General features: G+C 43.8%; 1 protein-coding gene across 2 annotated transcripts in view; it reads left to right on the forward strand.

Annotated features, from left to right (window-relative positions):
* raraa (retinoic acid receptor, alpha a) overlaps window positions 1-20,239 on the forward strand; it is a 139,558-nt gene that overhangs the window by 86,627 nt on the left and 32,692 nt on the right. The window contains exon 1 of one of the 2 annotated variants that reach the window (XM_026178895.2): window positions 13,916-15,033. The exons of the other annotated variant lie outside the window; for it this stretch is intronic. Coding sequence (XP_026034680.1) covers window positions 14,856-15,033 — 178 coding nt within the window. The 5' untranslated portion in view covers window positions 13,916-14,855. Of the gene's footprint in view, window positions 1-13,915; window positions 15,034-20,239 lie in introns of those variants that run through there. 2 annotated transcript variants of the gene reach the window in all.

Raw genomic sequence — 20,239 nt, forward strand, 5'->3', positions numbered from 1 at the left:
TCTTTATGTTGACACTTCATTCTTATCACTTTTTGCTCGAGCAGTTTTAAGCTGGTGGTTGAAAGCGTCAGGTGTTTGCCATTTTGTTTCCTGTTGCCTGTGTAAAAGTGGAGCAAAGTTGAGAGCAGCGTCATGAAGGTGATTTGAGTGTCACATGAATGCCACACTGATCTTTGTCTAATTATTCTTTCATGGGGTTGTTCAGTTGCGTTAGATGGTTTCAAATCAGAAGTGTAATTTGAGTTGAATGTTATTTTAAGTGCATTTATAAAAAGGCATTTTGTTATCTAAAAAATAATAATAATAATGTGTACACACCAGAAATGTCTGAACAGGACTGAAAACAGGAAAAAAAAGAAAGAAATTACAGCAGGGAATAAAATCTGTATCTTTATATATATTATTTATAATTATTATATTAACACCTACAGTTTTAACAGAGCCTTGAGCCTGCGTTCCTTTTCTGTAAACAACAGGTAAGTGGAGTGTGCACTGTGTGCATGCAGGTATGTGGCTGTGAATGGTCGGTGTATGCAATACGGGTGCTTACAGACACAACAAAAGTGTGTGAATGTGTGTCCTTTTGAGTGTGCATGTCTGTCTGTGTGAGTGAGAGCTACATGCGTTTGTGTGTGTGTTAGCCATATTGTGTGGTTGTGCTTTGGAACAACAAAAATACCCTTGATGATGTGTCCCACTCAGCTCTTTTGCCAGATGACTGGGTTTTGGGCACACACAGAGAGGATGGTGTCCATTGTTATCGGTTTGCTGGAATGATCGTGCACCTGCGTGGTGCTGATGGTGGGATTTGCTCCGTGTGTGTGTGTGTGTGTGTGTGTGTGTGTGTGTGTGTGTGTGTATGTGTGTGTTAATGGTATGCTTTAACATCTTGCTTTAGTTCGTTTTAAAAACGAAAATAAAATAACCTTTTAATTCATTCATGACTCATTTTAGAGTAATGAAAAAGTTATCAAAATTCCACTGCAGTGGTTTGGAAAACTGATAAAATCTGCTTGGTCTGTGACTTTTGCACATACTCACAAGTATGTGCGTGTTGCTTAGTGGTTGGTGACCTGGCACGCTGAAGTCACCTATTGTTTGCACATATCTGTTGATTCAGTCTCTTTAATTATCCACATACACCCGACTTTCTGTCCATTTACATCCTATGTACATCTGCATCCAACTCTTTGTGCGTTCACATGCAAACAGCACGCAGATCATTTGACCATTACTCGGTATCTGAACTGTGGCAGTGACACGTACGTGGCCGTCACTGGTGTCACACTCTGCCAAAGCCATGTTTAGCCCGCGCTGCTCTGGCTGACTGCCTGCATTTAATTGGATTTAAAATCTCCTCACATACAAAATCTTGAATAATCAGGCCCTGTCACAGCTTAAAGACCTTATTATACTAACAGAGCACTTTGCTCTCAGACTGCAGGCTTACTTGTGGCTCCTAGAGTTTTCAAAAGTAGAACTGGAGATAGAGACTTGCAGGGCCCTGTTCTGTGAAACCAGCTCCAAGTTTAGATTTGGTAGACAGACTTACTTCTCTACTTTTAAGAGTAGAATTAAAACTTTTCTTTTTGATAAAGTTTATAAGGTTGGGGCTGGATCAGTTAAACCTGAATCCTCTGCTACTCCTGCTGGAATAGGCTTAGGCTGCCACTCAGTGTGTTATGGGCTTCTTTATACATCTCTTTTCACTCTGTGTGTATACACTACTGCTGTATTTAATTATTAACAATTATTAAATTCTGGCTCTCTCCCATCTGTGCCTTTTGTTCTATCTCTCGCTCCACATCCTGGCCTTCTCCCCCAACCGGTTGAAGCAGATGGCTGCCCCTCCCTGAGCCTGGTTCTGCCAGAGGTTTGTTCCGGTTAAAACGGAGTTTTTCCTTCCCACTGTACCCGCATGCTTGCTGATAGGGTTTCTGTGGTTACTGGGGTTTCATTCTAATATTATCGGATCTTAACTTACAATATAAAATGCCTTGAAGTGACTGTTGTTGTGAATTAATGGTACAAAAGTAATTGAATTGAAGATTAAATTCCGAGGTGTAGCAATTATCTCGGATCCAGGTCTGCAGGGTACTTTGTGCATGTGCGTGTTTAAAATGGAGAAAGAGAGAAGCTAGCTGGTCAACGTGCTTAATCGCTTATGAATTAGTTTTTGTAAATGCATAGAGTATGTGTGGAGTGATATTTAGTTTATAAATTTATGTTTGTATATACGTTTGTGCACCACTTTGTGAAGCTGTGTACATTTTCAGGCGTATGGATGCACATACATGCTCTGCGGTGGACTGATCACGCATACACCTGTCTGATCAAAAGCTCAAACAGGCTTGAGAGCGTGCGTGAGCTCATTTGACTGCTATACGTGTACGGCACTCTCATGCTCCTTCGTACCAACAGGGTTATTTTATGTGAATTTTATTTAGGACAGATGAATGTCAGCAGATCCATTATCCTTTATCTGAACTCCCTAGAGGAGAGGGTGAGATGGGGCGGGATACAGATGGTTCGACGGATAGGACGTTAGTGTCCTGTGACACTCTCGTTAACTGTCACTTTTTGTCCTTTATGAATTATTCACACTATATTTTTTTCTTCACTTCATACTCGCGATCTCCTCCACCATCTACACACTCAGACACACACATAGAAATATACACATACATATGTGCGGAACTGTCAAAAAACACATTTCTCTGTTTTTTTTCCCAATACAATAGTTCAGTATAAACAGAAAGCCCCAACTCCATAGGGATATGCTTTTCTCTGCTTGTGTTTTTGTGTTGTTTTGGATTTTACGGTCCCATGTGGATACCAATTTGCATAGTTCTCTGGCTGTGCATAGATAATTCTGGGAATTCAACCACCACAGAGCATATAGAAATGCACTTGCTTGGACTCCTCATAGCCTGAGGCTGGTGCCGCTGTGTGTAATGCTGGTTGATTGAAAAGGGTAACAACGGCACAGTTCACCAAAAAGAGAAATAAGCAAACAATGGCTTCAGTGAATAGTTCCGATTGTTTTTGTTTGTTTGTTTTCTGTTGTTGTCTCACTTCACTTCTCAGACGTTTTCCAGATATTTAACTTTTTGCCTTTTCAAGTCACTGCGGACTAAGAACACTATCATACTGAGGCCTGACCTTGAGAATGGATGTAGCACGAGTGATGCGCAAAGGATTTTGAGCTGTTTATTGGGACATCTCGGGCAGAGAGCTGTGGACACATTGGATAAACACTCATTGACACAAGTGCATTGACAAGTGCTCTTGGAGGCTGGGATATACGTGCAGATGTAGAAACAATAACACTGAACAGTGCGCAACAGTGCAGTATGATAGAAATTGAACCGGAGGATACGCAAATGACACAATGACTAAACCACCGTCAGAGTACATTTGGCAACTCTTACAACACAAACTCTGCTCACGCACAAAAAAATGTGTTTGAGTATTAGAAATATGGATGTCAACCATTTTGAAATAGAGGGAAGTTGCTTGATAGCGGGGAAGTGTAGAAACCATCGGTCTTTACTGTCAGCGCTTGTATCTTTTTGACATCACTTACTGTATTTTGCCGTCACCACTGTTGTAACAATTATCAGGACTTGTTTCAAAATCTGTTACAAAATGCTTTCGGGTTATCCACACAGGAGATCACAGCTACACTTTGCCCTGATGAGCCGAGCAGCAACACTTCAGGAATCAGTTTAGTCGTTAAGGGCAGAAGATTGATACCACTGTGGAGAAGCAGGAGGAGGGGAGAGGATGGAGGACATGGAGCGGCACCTCCCATGACAGATGCTTGGTTGAATTAGACCCACCACTCACACAATCCAAAGACATAGCAGCAGTGTGAGATTATTTACTCTGAACTCCTTACCATCTTCAATTGAACAGATATATATTAATATTTTTAAGGGTTAAAATGTGGAAGAGGCAACCGTTAGCATCCAGGCCTCAGAGAGCCATACAGCATCGGTGCATACATAGTTAGATTTAGATACAGATGATCACAGAGGTGGAAAAAAATATAATGAATGATTTTGAAACAGCACAGGTTAATAACAAACTTTTTTTTTTTAGGCTTATACCATAAGTTTTTTTACACCCCCCCCCCCCCCCCCCTTCATTTATTACTTTATTCAATAAGAACACTTTTCAATCAATCTTGTCTCGATCGTGACCTTTATCTGCTTTAAAAGCTGTATTGATGAAGATAATGTTGCAGACCACGATGCTGTATGGAGAGAAAGGGGAGGGGAAGAGCATGATGAATGATCCGTCCATGGAGAGAGGGAGATAGAAAGAACCGGGCTGTTTGCCAAGTAGGTTAAAGGTTTTGCTGTCGATGTCTGCTCGGTTACATGGAAACTGTTCCAGATAAACACACAAATGTGGAGCGCGCACACCTTTGGTCAAATACAGTCTAGACAACCCAACGCTCGACCGTGTGCTAACAGAAATATACGCCATCTTCTTCTTTTCTTTTTTTTCCCTTCTGTTTTGTTTTTTTTTACATTTCCAACTGATTTATATTCAGTTCAATCTGTATGATTTGTATTTACATGCTACCATATCACCATACCACAATACAAGTCACCAGAGAACCTTTTACACAGACCTTTTGCTTTTTACTCTAAAAATGCGGACGCAGCACGCTCCAAATCAAGCGAGACGCAGCCTGCGCACCATCTCGTCTGGCCCACAATGTCCTGAAAGGAAAGCAAAACAACTGCCCCAAAATCAATAAGATGGAGCATTATGCTACGAGATCCTGAGACGAATGCGTGCAGTGGGTATACTGCTGTTTAACTCGATTTCAGTGTAATGTGCTTCTGCAGTGACCTTGACTGATTTAAAGAAAAAAATGGTGACGTGACACCTACACAGGTCCACACTTTGCATAGTGTGGTCTCCCTACACGTGAAAGACTAAAACCTAAGTAATCTGTGAGAAAGCAAAGATGTACCTAGTTTATTTAACAACAGCAAAGTTGACAAGCGTGCCTGTGATGTCTCTCCAGGTTATACAATAATAACAAAAACCGAATAGAATGAGTGGAATACAGCAAACGAGTTGATCCGGAGAGAGGGTAGCGAAGTGAATATTGACAGGTTCTGGTGGATGATTTTGTTAGCTGCTGATGAGCTCTGACACGACAGGCCTCCCAGCAGCCTCTGGCACTCCTGTTCTCACCTCCACACATGAGCAAGCTCATCTGTGAACTCCCCCTCCACCTTTTTACACATTTAACTATGCCACTTTTTTTTCCCCCGATTAAACATGCAAACACTGATACACACACACCACACACACTGAAGCTCACACACAGACAGATGCACAAGGATCTACACTTTCTTACATCGTCACTGAAGCTTAGCCTTTACTTTTTTTTTGTAAGTCAGGGCTGTTGGCAGCTAAGATGGAAAGACGGGAGACTGCAGAGAGAGAGAAAGAGAGAGAGAAGGGGGGTAGAATAGGGCTCTCCATCATGCTGTCAGTAAGGTGCAGCTTTAGCCTTAGCAAGGAATATAGAGTGTTTTTAAAAGGTGCTGCGAGGTGCAGCAAAGATGAGTCGGATAAATGACTTCTCTTTTTTATTCAAAGAGCCCAGTGAAGCCCACAGGGTTGCTCCGTGTGGGTGGGTGTGTGTGGGGGAGGGAGGGGAGAAAAGGAGTGTGTGTATGAAGTGGAGAAAGTGTCACAATGTGCATGCTTGAAAATGTGTGCAAAACTCAGACTTGTGTGACGGCCGGCTGATGTTTTTGTTACTTTCTGACATTATAACTTATTATGGGGGTTTTTTTGTTTTGTTTTCTCTTGGCTGTTGCTCTTCACCCTTTTAAACCACTGACTGGGAAAAGTAATGTAGTGTAGCCGGGGCATGTAAGGTGGAACAATGGCTCAAAAATATTGAATAAGGAGTGAAAGGGAGCTGGGGTTTGAATGACAATGGGTCAGAGCTGGCGGTGAGGACAGATGATGTGGGGTGGGGGGAAGATGGTCCAGATTGATGACAGATCTCTGCTGGTTAAATATTATCAGGCTGCTTTTTTTTCTTTTTTTTTAATCTATCAACACCCCCTCCTCCTGTCCTGGTATCACACAGAGAATAGCAAGATGTGGTCAGCTAATGATCTGCCCTTCTGAGCCATTCACTTTTTGTATTAGCCTATTTACTTACTTTAGAGACACTCCCCCCTCTCTATGGGCTCACAACACAGATGGTTTGGGTAGCCATAGCGACTGCCATTGGATGCCATCAGTCCAAAGCCAGTCTGTGCTCTTCTTCTTCTTCTCCTTTTTTTTTTTTTTTTTTTAATCACAGGCAGGCCCAACTGCAAAGGCAGCTCATTTCAAGAAATTTTTCTTCAGCGTGAATGAATAGAAAGAAATTAGCAGTGCCTCTACCCTGACTTTCTCACAGATCTGTTCATTTTTTAAAAAAGGTTCCTCTTCTCTATTACGGTCACATTTCACTAGGATTGCAATGATATGCGCAACCGAGTGAAGCAAAAGCACAAAAGTTTCTCTGTGCTGCCAGATGCAAATGCATTTTTTTAAACATCTGATAAGCCATGTGATGTTAGTTTTGCTTTCACTAGTTCCCTTTTTTTCCCCCACCTCAATGTTTGTGCACCTAAATGCCAAGGGTAGGACGAGCCAATGTCTGAGGGCAAAAGGTTTTCCACTGATATCTGTTTCACGTGCCAGTTGTGTGAGAATGACGCAGCTCTATTCTACTCCCTGGGGCTACGATGAGTAAACCTTTTGACTGCAGTAACAACCCCACATACAGTGAATATCTTTGAAGCTGACCCGTATGTGTACCTCTGGGATTTGTGGCTAAATGTGGCTGCCTTTCATCCAGTTAACTCCTCTGTTTCTTACACACTTTTACACACACACACACACACACACACACACACACACACACATATATATATATATATATATATATATATATATATATATATATATATATATATCTATATATATATCTATATATATATCTATATATATATATATATATATATATATATCTATATATATATCTCAGGGAAAGGAGTATAGCTGCTCCGTCTACTTTCACTGCACCCCATTCTTTTGAAACGCTGATGACTCCCTCTCTGCTCATTGCTCTGCTCACTTCTCATCTAATGTGCCGGAGTCATCCATTCCATTAACCCTCCTCCTTCTTGCCTTCCCAAGTTAGAATGAGGCAGATCCCCAACCCCCCATCCCCTCTTTCTCTCTCCCCCCACCTCTCTGTAAAAGGCAGGCCAGCAGGGGCCGTGGCGGTGATGACGGCAAGGGGCATTTTTCATGCTCTGAGCCGCTCTCCCGAGGGCCTTTGTTGTCCCCACCGGCTCCCAACTTTGCTGGGTAAGCTGAGGATTTCACACGTTTCATCAACATCCAAATTAGATCGGCACTTTTTGAACATTTCATATCATTTGGCAGAGTTGTGCACAGACACCGACATGCATACAAGCATTAGAAAACAGGTTGCAGCGAGAAAGGGCGCCCAGAAGAGAGAGAGGGCAGTCAACTTTTATGAGAGAGCGAGCACAGGATTAGAGCTGTATCGCAAATAACTCCCAGCCCACTCCACACACTGCAGACTGTGGTTTCAGTGAGTGTTGACTACACATTTGGCCTGCAGTTGTCCAACCTTTTGTGCAGGTCGTGGCACACATTCAGCCTTTGTGCAACAAGCACAACAATTGGTGTGCCCTGTCTGTACTGGTGTTAGGGGCACTGCTGAAGCGGAGGTCAGTCACCGAGGCATCATAATGCTTTGGGCTGGGCACAACAAGAATGAGGGCAATCCACTTAAAGTGAACCACTAACCCCCTCCCACCACCACCACCTCCCATATCCCCTCCAGGCCACCACGAGCATCACACTTCTGAATAGAAAACAGGAAATTGGTCCTCTGTAGCACTTCAAATCCTGAAGTGTGAGAGAGAAGGCACCAAGAGGGAGTGGGGAAAATACTTAGATCTCTAAAAGAAAGAGATGAAATGCTTTCAACCAGAAAAGCAGACAGCATGGTCATAATCAAAAACTTGAAGGAGATGCAGAACATGCTTACTTCTCCCCCCCATTTTATCAGCACATCTCTAGTTTTTGAGAGCTCTGATTTAAGACCACGAGATGGAAAACCTGGATTCAGGAAATGCAGACATGGATAAATGAGTGTAGCTTGAGTTGTAATTGCATCAGTAATGCCAGTTTCTGAGTGAGCTTTGGCAGAGCAGAGAGATTATTCTTCCAGCTTCCTGCTTCCTTGCCTTTTGACTCTCCCTCTGCGCTTTCTTGCAAGAGCTCATCTCCTTTCTGTAACTTCCTTATAATATACTTCGCCTGCTTCTCACAGTTTAGTTAATTAGTCAGCAGCTGCAGGTAAAATATGAGTATAGAAGGATGTCATCCAGGAACGTGTATGCAAAAGCAAAAGCAAGGGATGCATTGCAGGGAGCACTGTCAAAATGAGCTAAACATTAAATTTGCAATTAATTTCCAATCTGTGTAATTGATTACTGTAATTAACACAGCCGTCAGCTTTGAGAGTGAAGTTATTGGAACTAGCCGAGGTGGAACTAACCAATGGCAATCAACTAAAGCGCTGGGCTGTAAACATCTGAAGTTTTTCACTTTCGGGAGTCTATGGGGACTGGGACTTGCTTCAGCTCTGTTGGCTTCACTTTTCAGCCCTGGAGGTTGATAGCTTGGTAGCAACGTGTCGGGACCAGTCCAGACAATATACCATACGGGTATGATGACTCTGCTGACAGGCGCACATAATTTCAAATCAGGATAATGATTATCAAGTCTCAGTCAAGGTTTGGTTACAGTTTGTTTTCTCTGCAATGGTTTCTCTGTGATTAATCATGGTTAATGTGTGAATAAACACTTTTTTTGTAATTGATAATCAACAAAACTTATAAATTTGCCAACAAAACTTCAGGAGGAATTTGACCATATTTTCTTTCCCCTTGTTTTTCTCATTTTCTTGCTCTCTTTGTTGTTCCTTGTTTCTGTGCTTTATTCTCTCTTCTTCTTGTCCTTTTTTTTCTCTAAATAGAATTAGCCAGTATCCGTCTGAATGCACTAAAACATCTCCCCGTCTCTGACATCTAATGGAGGCCATTCCAAGTCTTGGATGACTGATATTGAGATATCCTTCCTCCAGGGTAACATCCATAGCAATTTTCTCTTGATTTGCTGAGTGATGGACTTGGTGCAAAGCAACATAGACCTAATGATCGTTGAGGAGATGGCTCTCTAACTCAAGGCTGTAGAGTGTGGACAATTACAAGCTATACAATAAGCTACGTCGCTTACCTCTTCTCTCTCTCTCTTTCTCGTTCTCTTCCTCTGCTGAAGTATTTCCAGAATGCCGCCGGCCACGATGGATTTATGAGTCGGCCATACTTTGGTAAACACCGATGGTGGGCAGCTTTGTCCTCCCCCCTCTGTGATATAGTGAAGGTCCCCCATAAAAAATGGGAAAACCAGGTTACGGCCACCATAGAGCTGGGCTGAACAATAAAAGGCTTTATGGGCAGATATATGCCTGTACCATAAATGCTGGAATCTGCTGTCGGAAGGACATTAAAGGGATAATGACTGGGGGGGGCTAAGAGGGTCCTTTTAGAAAAGACACTCTTTCTCACACACACACACACACACACACACACACACACACACACACACACACACACACACACACACACAGGATGGCAAAGCACCAAGGCTGAGATCTATAGACCAGTTTAACTTTAGGTCAAGGTTTGTGTGCGTTCATGCGTACGCATGCGTGTGTATGTGTTTCCATTAGATTGACAGAGGGAGGTGGAAGTGATACAGTTGTTCATTGATAACTGGAGCTTGTTCTCACATTGGAGGGTCGGGCCCTCATTACGCACTGGCTCAATGTCAGGGAGCACAGCTGCTGGGTTTGGCTGGTGCTGCCTGTACAGGCTGCACAAAACCAGCTGTGCAAACAAACACACACACGGAAACTGTAAAGGCAGTAAGGGGAACGGAGTGGTAACAGACGGGCCACGGAGGTTCAGGTAGACTTGAAAGCAAACATGCGTAAACCCACACAGGTATGCACGCCAAAGATGTGATTCTAGTTGGAGAGTGACAGGAGGAAGTGGTTGCCAGGGCTATGCTAGTGATAGGGGTGGGGTGGGATTACGGTGCTGATCAGTCGTGGGATAATGCTGACATACAGAGAGCCCGTTTTGTCTCACAGTGTGACAGAGACCTGAACAGACTCGATCACTATCTTGCCGTCTCAAATTAGGACACATTTCAACTCCTTAAAGTGCTTCTTCTCTGAATTCTCCACCGCTGTGCTGCTTTATTAGGCCGCTGGGAAGATTTAAGAAAGATAGAAACCTTTGCCGAGGCTTGCCCCAACTTCTTTATCGTCTGGGCATTAGCCATCTGCTGGCACATGTGCAGGAGTGCTTTGGGGGAGGTGAGCCATGAGTGCCTGTGTTTGTGTAGTAGCCACTAAGGCAGACAGGAACTCTAAAATTAGGCCCAGGCCATTCTAACTGGAACATTTCTGGCCTTATCGTGTCAAGAGATGGCTATTACCCAAGCCGACTGTTGTCTGAGCGATACGGCAGGTCTGGTTGGTTTTTCTTTCTTTATTTATTTTTTTGTTTGTTTTGCCTGTTTAGTGTCTCTAGGCAGCCAGAGCTCAGCAGACTTTTCCATGACATTGAGACAATTTGATTCTGTTTTGATTTGACCATCATGTCCAATAAAGAGCACATTGTGCAGGATGTGTTCGTTAGTCACAGAGGACAGAAATGATCTCCAGAGTGAAGGTAGCAACACAAGAGCCAAGGGCTGATTGCAGATGTAAGTGGATCGTCTCCAGAAACAGAAATTCTCACTCATGCTCTAAAGAAGGATACTGCTGAGTCCACTTTGTGCACTTACACAGGACTTGTGCTCCCCCCCACTATTGCTGTGCGCCATAATCCAAATGACAAAACAACCTATTGTTTGTTCTAACCTGTCTGCCCATCTCCTTGGGGAAGGAATGGCAAGGCGTGCACTTTTTACAGCTTCCTAGTGCCCCTGATTGGACTCAGAAAGAAGGAAAGTGGGGGCAGTAAAAATAGTTTGACACCCTCAAGGTCCAGCCAGCAATCTCCTCTTCTCTCTTAGCCCATAAAACTCTTTGAATTCTCTCCTAAACCCCCCCACCCCCACCCCCCATTTCTCTCTCTATTTCTTCACCAGACTCTCACTTGCAGCTTTGCTTCAGATCAAGGTTGTTATGTTTGCATAACTCTTTCTGCAAGGCCCCTGCGTCTGAATGCAGCTTTGATCAGGTCCGTGCATCGGTTTGGAGTCGGCACTTCACGCACCCTCACTTTGAAGCCCGAGCGACGAATCTGAGACTGGGTCCTCAGCGTCAACTTAGGGGATCGAGGCACAATCTCATTCTCTCTGGCTTTCCAGTGCCAAAGTACTTTTCCATGTTCTCAGGAGTGTGGCGCTTGTTGATGCTGGAACAAGAATAGCCACTTGAACTGGTGTGTGTTGATGTGGGCTGAAACCTCTGTGTGTGTGTGTGTGTGTGTGTGTGTGTGTGTGTGTGTGTGTGTGTGTGTGTGTGTGTGTGTGTGTGTGTGTGTGTGTGTGTGTGTGTGTGTGTGTGTGTGTGTGTGTGTGCGTGCCTCTCGTCCCTCTCCCTCTTTAACTTACCACTCTTACTTCTGCTGTTGTGGTACCAGCCGTCAAGTGTATGTCCTGGCTCTTATATTTTGACTTTCATGTGAGAGTGACATATTACATATTATTACTGGGAATAAAAACCAGTCCTAATTTTTCCACTAATGCAGTGTAACACACTCAATTCTCCAACTGTGTACTCAGAGGAGTCCGCTGTTCCAATATCACCTTCTCCTGTGAAAATTGCCACGTATTTACTCTTAGCCACTTGGATATATTCAGTTCTTTTTTTTTCTTTTTTGACTTAATGGAGTTCCTCTTTTCGCTACAAATAAAAAGCTGTGGGAAAAGGACTGTATGTCAGCCTAATCTTGTATTCTCCCCTCTCTTAATAAGTAATGATCAGCAGTCTGTTATCTCTCAGCTTGTTTTATGCAATCATGGGGTATTACCCAGGGATGAATGCTCCCTCTTCAGAGAGGAAAACAGAGCCTGGAAAATTAGCATTTTCTGACAACCATTACTCACTGGGCTAATCCTGTCAAGGAATGTGTGGCTGCGCTATCAATGCAGACGAGGGGTCGCCATGGCCCAGGCCTGCACATCGGCTCTTATCAGGCAGGGTAAACACACTAGGGGCCTGCATTAAATAAGTGTCACAGTCACTGGAGGTGGAGCAAGCCGAGCCCCCCTGCCAGTGTGCAGATAATCCCTTTCAAAAAAAAAAACATGCTGGTCAGACCCAGCTGTGGCCTGTGGCTCAGGTGTTGGGAAAGTGGGGGAGGAGAGGTATTGTCTCGGCTGTGGTGTAGGTTACAATACAAGCCACTCAGGGTTTTTTGGCCGTGCTTGTGTTTGTGCAGATACATTTCACAAGATCGGGTATCAGATGTTCACTGTCCACCCAGGCAGTTTTGGAAAAGCTTTGCGTCCACATCGAGATACCAAAACAGCTCGGAAAGTGTCCTCCTATGTTCTCGACTTTGTCAGGGACGTCCCACTGAGTTATGAAACAGGCAGAATTTGCTCTGTGTGTTTCGAACGTTACATTTCTGCTTTTACATTGTTAAGGTTAAAAAAAAACCCACACAGTTTTGTATGTTGGTGCCTGGCCTTAATCTCTACTATTATGCATGCACAGACAATTTGGGCCAGCAGCTGTCCTCCAGATCACATGACAATCACAAAATTACAGGCTGGGATTTCTGAAGCACATAAGGGGAAAAAGGCAAAACATGAGAAGTTTGGATGCACTCACAAACTTCATTGCCACTATATTTTATCAGCACTGATATTAGCGTCAGCTGACTGTTCAAACTGCTTTTATAGTGTGAGTTTTTGCTATGCCTCATGGATGACACAGCTGCAGGGTTTGCTTAATAAGCTGGAACAATGTTACCTGGAATGTTGCGGTATAAAGTCAGCAACTCCGAAAACAACTTCCTGGACTTCTTCTAGCTGTAACTAAACTGTGAGGGAGGAAAGAAAAAGTTAAGCGCCCTGCTACTATGACTGGGTGACTTTGGCACTTTTTATCCTTGTGTGTGCTGTGTGAACCGAGGCGCCTCTCTGGGCAGCACCAGAGGAAAAGTGTAATAGTGTTACACTGGGTATACAAGGTGGGAAACCTTGAATAATGTGGGGATGAGAGCAAGCCAGAGATCCGAGTCAGCCAGTGGGTCACCAGAAGGTGAGGCTGCCTACTTGCCTGGGTTCAGGAAAAGTTCAGCCGCATAGCATTAGGCAAATTAGGGAGACCGCGGCCGGGGGAGAAGAAAATCGGGAGGGTTAGGGACTGATGAGGGGAAAGGGTCAAATTAGTTGGAAGGAGGAGCCCAGTAAAGAGTGAGAACATAAACGGGGACTTCCAGGAAAAAGAAAAAAGAAACAAGAGAGTTAGATTGTGATATAGCAGCCGCTGTGTGCACAATCACTCTGTAAAGACACGCAAGACTAATTACTGAGCTTATATAACTTAATCATGTCCTCAAATACTTTCCTATTTAAAGCCCTCGCTGCTCAGTTTGACGGCGGCCGGCGGGCTCACCCCCCAAAAAGAAACACTCCCGCAGTGCCCGTGTTTCGGGAGAGGGAGATCCGTCGTGACGTCCCTGAAGGGGTTAAAGAAGGGGCGGAGCAACGCATGAAAGGCACCGAGGGGAAGCAGGAGAGAGAGGGGGGGGGGGAGAGAGAGAAAGAGCCGAGTGGAGGTGGAGCCAAAGCTCTCAGCTGCTGTGCCTTGTCACATTTCTGCAGAACATGATAGCCGCACGGTTTGGTGTGGGAATGGTTTTAGGCTTCTCTTCCCCGAATACAAAACAAGGCGGCGCTGCGCGTTTTAACGGGAGCCTGGATGTTGGAGAGCAGGGTCTGACGGAGGGAAGCGGCCGCTCGTTGTAGTGCAACAGAGTCTGCGAGGCTGGGGGGAGGAGGAGGAGGGGGGACTGGTTCGTTTTACGGAGCTGACAGGAGTCCACCCACGACGGGCGCAAACGGGACAACCGACCGTAACCCAAAAGGACAAACTGCAACTCTGCGGAATTCCCTCTCCTAATATTTGCGCCTGCAACACATTCCCAAATCTCCCTGCGCTGTCCACGCAGACTTTGGAGATTTGTGTTGTATTTATTTAAAGATTTGTTTGGACTGGGGGTTGGATTTATTCTTTGTCGTGTGGATACAGCCTCATATGTTGCTCTGTTTGAGCAGCGCCGTAAAGACAGACACCTTCTGTTGAAGTTATTCGGCTCGTCCCCGATTTTTTTCTTCTTCTTTTTTCCTTTTCTTGTATTTCTGTTGTCGAGTTTCTTACCTCGGACACAACGCAGACTGCTCTTTGAGATTATGTTTTCATATCCGATCAGGCGCATTCGGACACCGATTCATCCATCGGTCTGGTTTTCGATCTTCACATTGCCGTGAGAAGATGCCAAATGTTCCGATGTCCCTGCTGTGTTTGGATTTACCACTTTCCCCTCGATTTTAATGCAGTTTCCCCCCCTCCGTTCGGCACCGCTGCTGGTGGCGAGCTGAAAACCAACCCCTCACAAACAATTCGGGTATTTTGTTTTTGTTTTTTGCCCTCTTGCTAATATTTCCCCCCTGCCGTCGCCCTGCTTCATATGATGTATGAGAGTGTGGACGTTGTGGGACTGAATCCCAGCCCGAACCCGTTTTTAATGATGGATTACTACAACCAGAGCAGAGGATGCTTGATCCCGGAGAAAGGACTGATGCCCGGGGCGCCCCATCCGTACAGCACGTCCATCAGGAACCAGCACTGGAACGGCTCCAATCACTGTAGGTGCTTTTTTTTTTTTTTTTTTTTTTTTTTTTTTTTTTTTTAAAACACCCCCCCCTCACCTTCATCTCACTAATTGGTGAAGTTGAACCCTCCCTGTTAGTGTGTGTGCATAATAATCACTATATTTCCTATTTTGCGCTTCCCAGCACACGCCGGTCGCATGTGAAACGATCATTTGAAGGCCTTTTTATTCTGGAGTTACCACTTCCATTATTTAAACCCCATAATATGTGCTCAACAGCGCTGCACGTTATCACAATCAGTAAGCCGTCAATGCTGCAACAGGCCTATATATATTTGACCCACTTTCGTCTCTCTCGTTTCTTTCTGAGCGTTCACTCAGGTTTGGGGTTTTTCCCTCCTTCTCTTTCCTGCCAGTCTGTTTGCGCTCTGATCCAGGCCACGCTACCCGAAGCTTTTGCGTTCCTGAAATCTGCACTTAATGCAAACCAGGTTTGTGCAAGCGATGCCAGCGTTAATCAGATCAAACTTTCATGCCAGTGTTATCCCCTGGTCCTCTGGTAATCTGGGAAGCTGTACCCACAGGCCAAAGTTCCTCAGCAGCAGCACCATGGCCTTCACCAGACAACTGTATCTGTTAAATGTTGAAAGCCTTGCACTCATTTATTTATATTTAATAAATAATTTGAAGTGATGTTCTCGCATAACTTTATTTTTAAAAAAAACAATATTTCAGTTAGTATGATTTTATGTGTAGACTCCTGTGCTAGGTAGTGAGGATAGCAGTCTTTATAAATGACAGGTTTATTGTGCTTTTATATCAGTGAGATTTAGTTTAGATTGATGATACGTTCATGCGTTTGCTGCATGATCTCCTTGGGTCAGTATCCGCCAGCAGCCGTGGGAGATTTAATTTTGCTGATAGCATATCTGCTGCAGATATGAGAGAGAGAGAGTTTTATTGCAGCAACAAAGTATAGCAAGAGCTGCTTCCCATTCTTTACCTCAGTAGAGCCAGGCTGCATAAAGCGTGAGCAGGCCCTTTTTATAAAGGGATAGCTCTGTTGTCTTTCACTGCTGAAGGAGCTAAAAAAAAAAGGCAGGAATCTCCACGGGCTCTTAAGGACCAATTTCCTCCTTGTCTCAAGACTATAGAAACGCACGACAAAGGGAAATTTAGACAGGAATTTCTAATGTTTGGCAGCAACAACAAAAGACAAGCAGCCATAACTATTTTGTACGTGCTGTAATCTTTTCTTCATCTTTCTCATCTCATTATTTGTTTTGAAAAAGATCTCTCCCGAGTAAAGAGGCGAAGCCCGTACATTTTTTTTTTTTCTAAACAGATATTCAAAGAGCCTGATAGTATTTATTGAACCGGTCCATTAAAACAGCTCTAGTGGTGGCATTGATTCAAACCATGTGAGCTCGTCTGAGGGGAGACTGTGGGGGTTTGGCCCAGGAAAAGACCTCTGATCCTTTACTCGACTCCACATTGTTTTGCTCAATGGAGGAATTGCAGGGGGAGAGTGAGAGTGTGTGTGGGTGAGGGGTAGCATATCTCCTCTTTGCCTTACTGCTTGAATGTAATAAAAAATTTAGTGCACAACCAGAGAACATTGACGGGAGGGTGTAGAGCAGAGAGGCGCAACATCCGTAAGTGTCATCACGTGGCTCAGAGGCTTATTGGATCATAGGGCTAGAAAACAACCCAGACAACAGCGCGAGATTTCCTCGTCACTCCCCGCTCTCACGCAGGAATCCAAATGAGCCAGATTCAAAAAAATCACAAGACAATCCCATAAACATCTGTTTGCTTTTTTGTTTTTTGAAGTTCACAGAGAGTAGTGTCATGGTATGTTCCTCTGCACTTTTCCTGGTAGGTCTTACCATTTTTTTTTTCTTTTTACCCCCTCTGTGCTTTTCTTTTTTGGTCCTCTGTTTTTTCAACCCCTCCACATTGGATCTAACTATTCATTACAGGCTTCACAGAAGAGCTTTCTGGCTCTAAGCATGCACTCAGTGACATCTTTGCTAAAGTGAATCTAGCCTAAAACGGCCTTCTGGACCCACTAAGTGAGTGGGTATAAATCCACATCATATGGGTGCTTCATCCCAGTATTATTGGTTCTTTAACAAGGCCATATTATGCTTTTGAGCCTACTCCCTTCCCTTTAGTGATATTAGTGATAGTGATATTCCTTCAAATTGCTTCTTTTGTGCATTTAAACGTTATAAAGTCCAAAGCACACACCAATGGGGTGTAATTAAGTCGTACAGGACTTGCTGTTGCTCAGCTTGGATTTACTGACATTCAGATTTACTCCTCATTTTCTTACTTGTATCACCAATATGTATTTGAATTATACCTGTCTAGCTTAAGTCATGGAATCAGCAGCTTCTTCCATTGTTATTCATCTGTTGGAGCCCCTTCATGCACTTCATTAGACATGGCTGTTTTGAATCTGTAATGCTATAGTTAAATGACAGATGATCACATCTCTATAACTGTTTGTTCTAGAGACAATATTAATGATTTTTGGAAAGAAGAGAAGTCAGGTTTTGCCGGGATATTCGGTGTATCACGGTAACACAATTCAGTTGTAAGTACTGCTTTTTGAATACAGACAGAAAAACCAGCCCTGCCTAGATTTTCATATCCCCTCAATCATTTTGGGCTAGAGAGAAAAGAAAGATGAGCATTATTTTGTCATTTTACAGTCAGAATTACACAGCAAGTATGATACTTTGATGATAAAGGGTTAAGGCCTACAACAGCATTCGTAGAGTAGAGGTTATGATACATAACCAATGTTCAGTGCTCTTTTGCCAGGCTAGCTAACTAATCATAGGAGACTGGTCTTTTCCCGAGGGGATCCTTAAAGAGACTGAAAGGTGCAATATGAGAAAGATTATGTTTCCATTTTACATCAGTTGATATAATCCAGCACACTATGAGCCTGTAAAACGAGTTCTTAAAAGATGGTGTGTATTAAGAGGTTTGACTGTTTACATGTAGCCTCTGTTTATCACCAGGTTGCCCAGTCATAGGCATTGTGTGCTGTTTGTATTTTGGTTCTACTTGGAAGAAGGCTCTGAATGGCTCAGGTGAAAAGTGTGTGGCCTTGCAGATTAAATCCACTTGATTTTTCACTGAGTCACAGTCAGAATCCTTACAGCGGTTATAGGCTCATGCACGAAAGAATGCACGCGGCTTTGTTCACATGACTGTCACACACTAAAAACTGGGGATATGGTGGAAAGGGGGGATTGCACGGTAGGCTCAAATGCTCTGCAGCCCATGGGCGTCTTGCTCTTTGGGGTATATTTTTCTCAGGCTGTCTATAGTGTAAAAGAATCAGTCACTGCATAGAGCATATGTGAGATGGAGAGCAAAGCATTCTTTGTCATGTTTGTCTTCTGATGATGAAAGATGATGAAAGTGCGCTTACATGAACAGTATGTGTCTTAATCTGAGTTGTTTGATATTTAGTCCTTAAGTCCTTGTCCCCCCCCTTTTTTTTTTTTCTGGCTGTAAGAGCAGTTTTTTGAATTTGCATTTTTTTAAGTTTCAGATTTACAGGCAAGTCCATTTAGTTTTTTCTGAGTCTGCAGTATCAGACAGCACCACAAAAAGCACCCGTAATTGTTTGTGTTGTGAAGCAACACTGAAACACGGAAAGTGGGTGATGTGTTTGGACTTTGTGCAGGAGAACAGATTGTGTCAGCCTTACGAAAGAAATGCAAATATCACTTCCTGCACCTTTTCTTTCTATGTGCATTTTTTTTTTTATAGTGCATGCTAGAAACTGGAAAAACATGAACAACAGAAAATAAACGGTGAGTCGGGTCACTAAGCAGAACTGGCTAGAGTACTGTCGGTTTCTGGCACAGAAGTGTGTGTGTGGGGGGGGTTCTATCCTACAAGGGGAAGATCATAAAGTACAAATTTTATTTTCTTGGAACAATCAAGGATTTCTTGGCAAAGCTACTTTAATAACATTACAGCTTGTGACTGTTTATATAAGGCAGGAATGCAAATTCCAGGCCTTAGTATTCCTGAATGACCATGTCCTTTATGCGACTGTGGGGTCCCTGAGTCTTATGTTTTTTGCTTGAACACAAATGTGTCTTGGTGCCATCATGAACATCAGGATTTTATTGTGGGGCTTTATTGGTCCGGACTTGATGGGACTGGCAGAAATGATGCACAGCTCTGAGACAAGGTCATCTGTTCTTCTGGAGAAGGAAAGCGTTAGGCAGTCTCCTCATTTTGCCACATCTATCTAAACCCGATCAACCAAAGGTGATTGCGATTTAGTAGCCTGCATGCCTGGGACATCACAGAGCGGGGAGATGTGTGTGGGTGAAAGAGTGCAATCTGATTGTCCACTGGAATACGCTTGCTCTCACCTTCAGGGTAACATCAATAACAAATTGTGTCATCAAGGTATGTTTGCAATGGCAGAGGAGTGACCGGAGTTCAGCATTGCTCCTGCCATTCTCCTGGGAAAGGCTGCAGGGCAGCATTTCACAACCTGCCATCACTTGCTCCCAAAAACGGCACCTTGCCACCTACCTGTGGAGCAGTCGTTGCCCTTTTAATGCAATTCAACAGTTACTTACAACAGTCGCTGCAGTAAGTTTACCAAGAGCAACAAAGATGCGTGTTTTTGTTTGTTTAAATGCCCGTTGGCTCAGTCACTCCACAAAGTGTAATGACTGGGTGTGGTCCCTCACCTTGAACAGAGTGGCAGAATAACCGGCTTTTTACTTCCAAACACTGCTATAGCTGGCTCGCAACTTTGATGTTGTCTTGCAGGTGGCGCGACGTAATGCCTTGCTATTGCATATCGAGTACATCACGGGTTCAGCATATTCTTGTCTGGGCATTTCATTTTTTCTTTTCCTTTGTGCACACATGAACGCACGCTCAAACCAACTGATGGGCCTCAGCTTGTTTGCGGAGAGAATTAGCCGGAGGCAAAAGTCAGAGTGTACTGTACACCAGTTTGGTTTGCCGCTAAATCCCCAAACAAGGGTTGGTGTACACTGCAAAGCTGACTTTGATGAACAAAGCAGTGCAGACAGAAAAGATCCAGGCAGTGTCATTGATTCATCAGGGCTTAAAGGAGGCAGCTGATTGCAGCCGTTGCGACAACAGGGCTGTAATCTCGCTATCAATAATTACATTCTCCCTGGTGTCAGCACCGTTACACACACGCACGGGGCTGGGAGGGA

This window comes from Astatotilapia calliptera, chromosome 8 (genome assembly GCF_964374335.1).
Source record: "Astatotilapia calliptera chromosome 8, fAstCal68.1, whole genome shotgun sequence".
NCBI lineage: Eukaryota > Metazoa > Chordata > Actinopteri > Cichliformes > Cichlidae > Astatotilapia > Astatotilapia calliptera.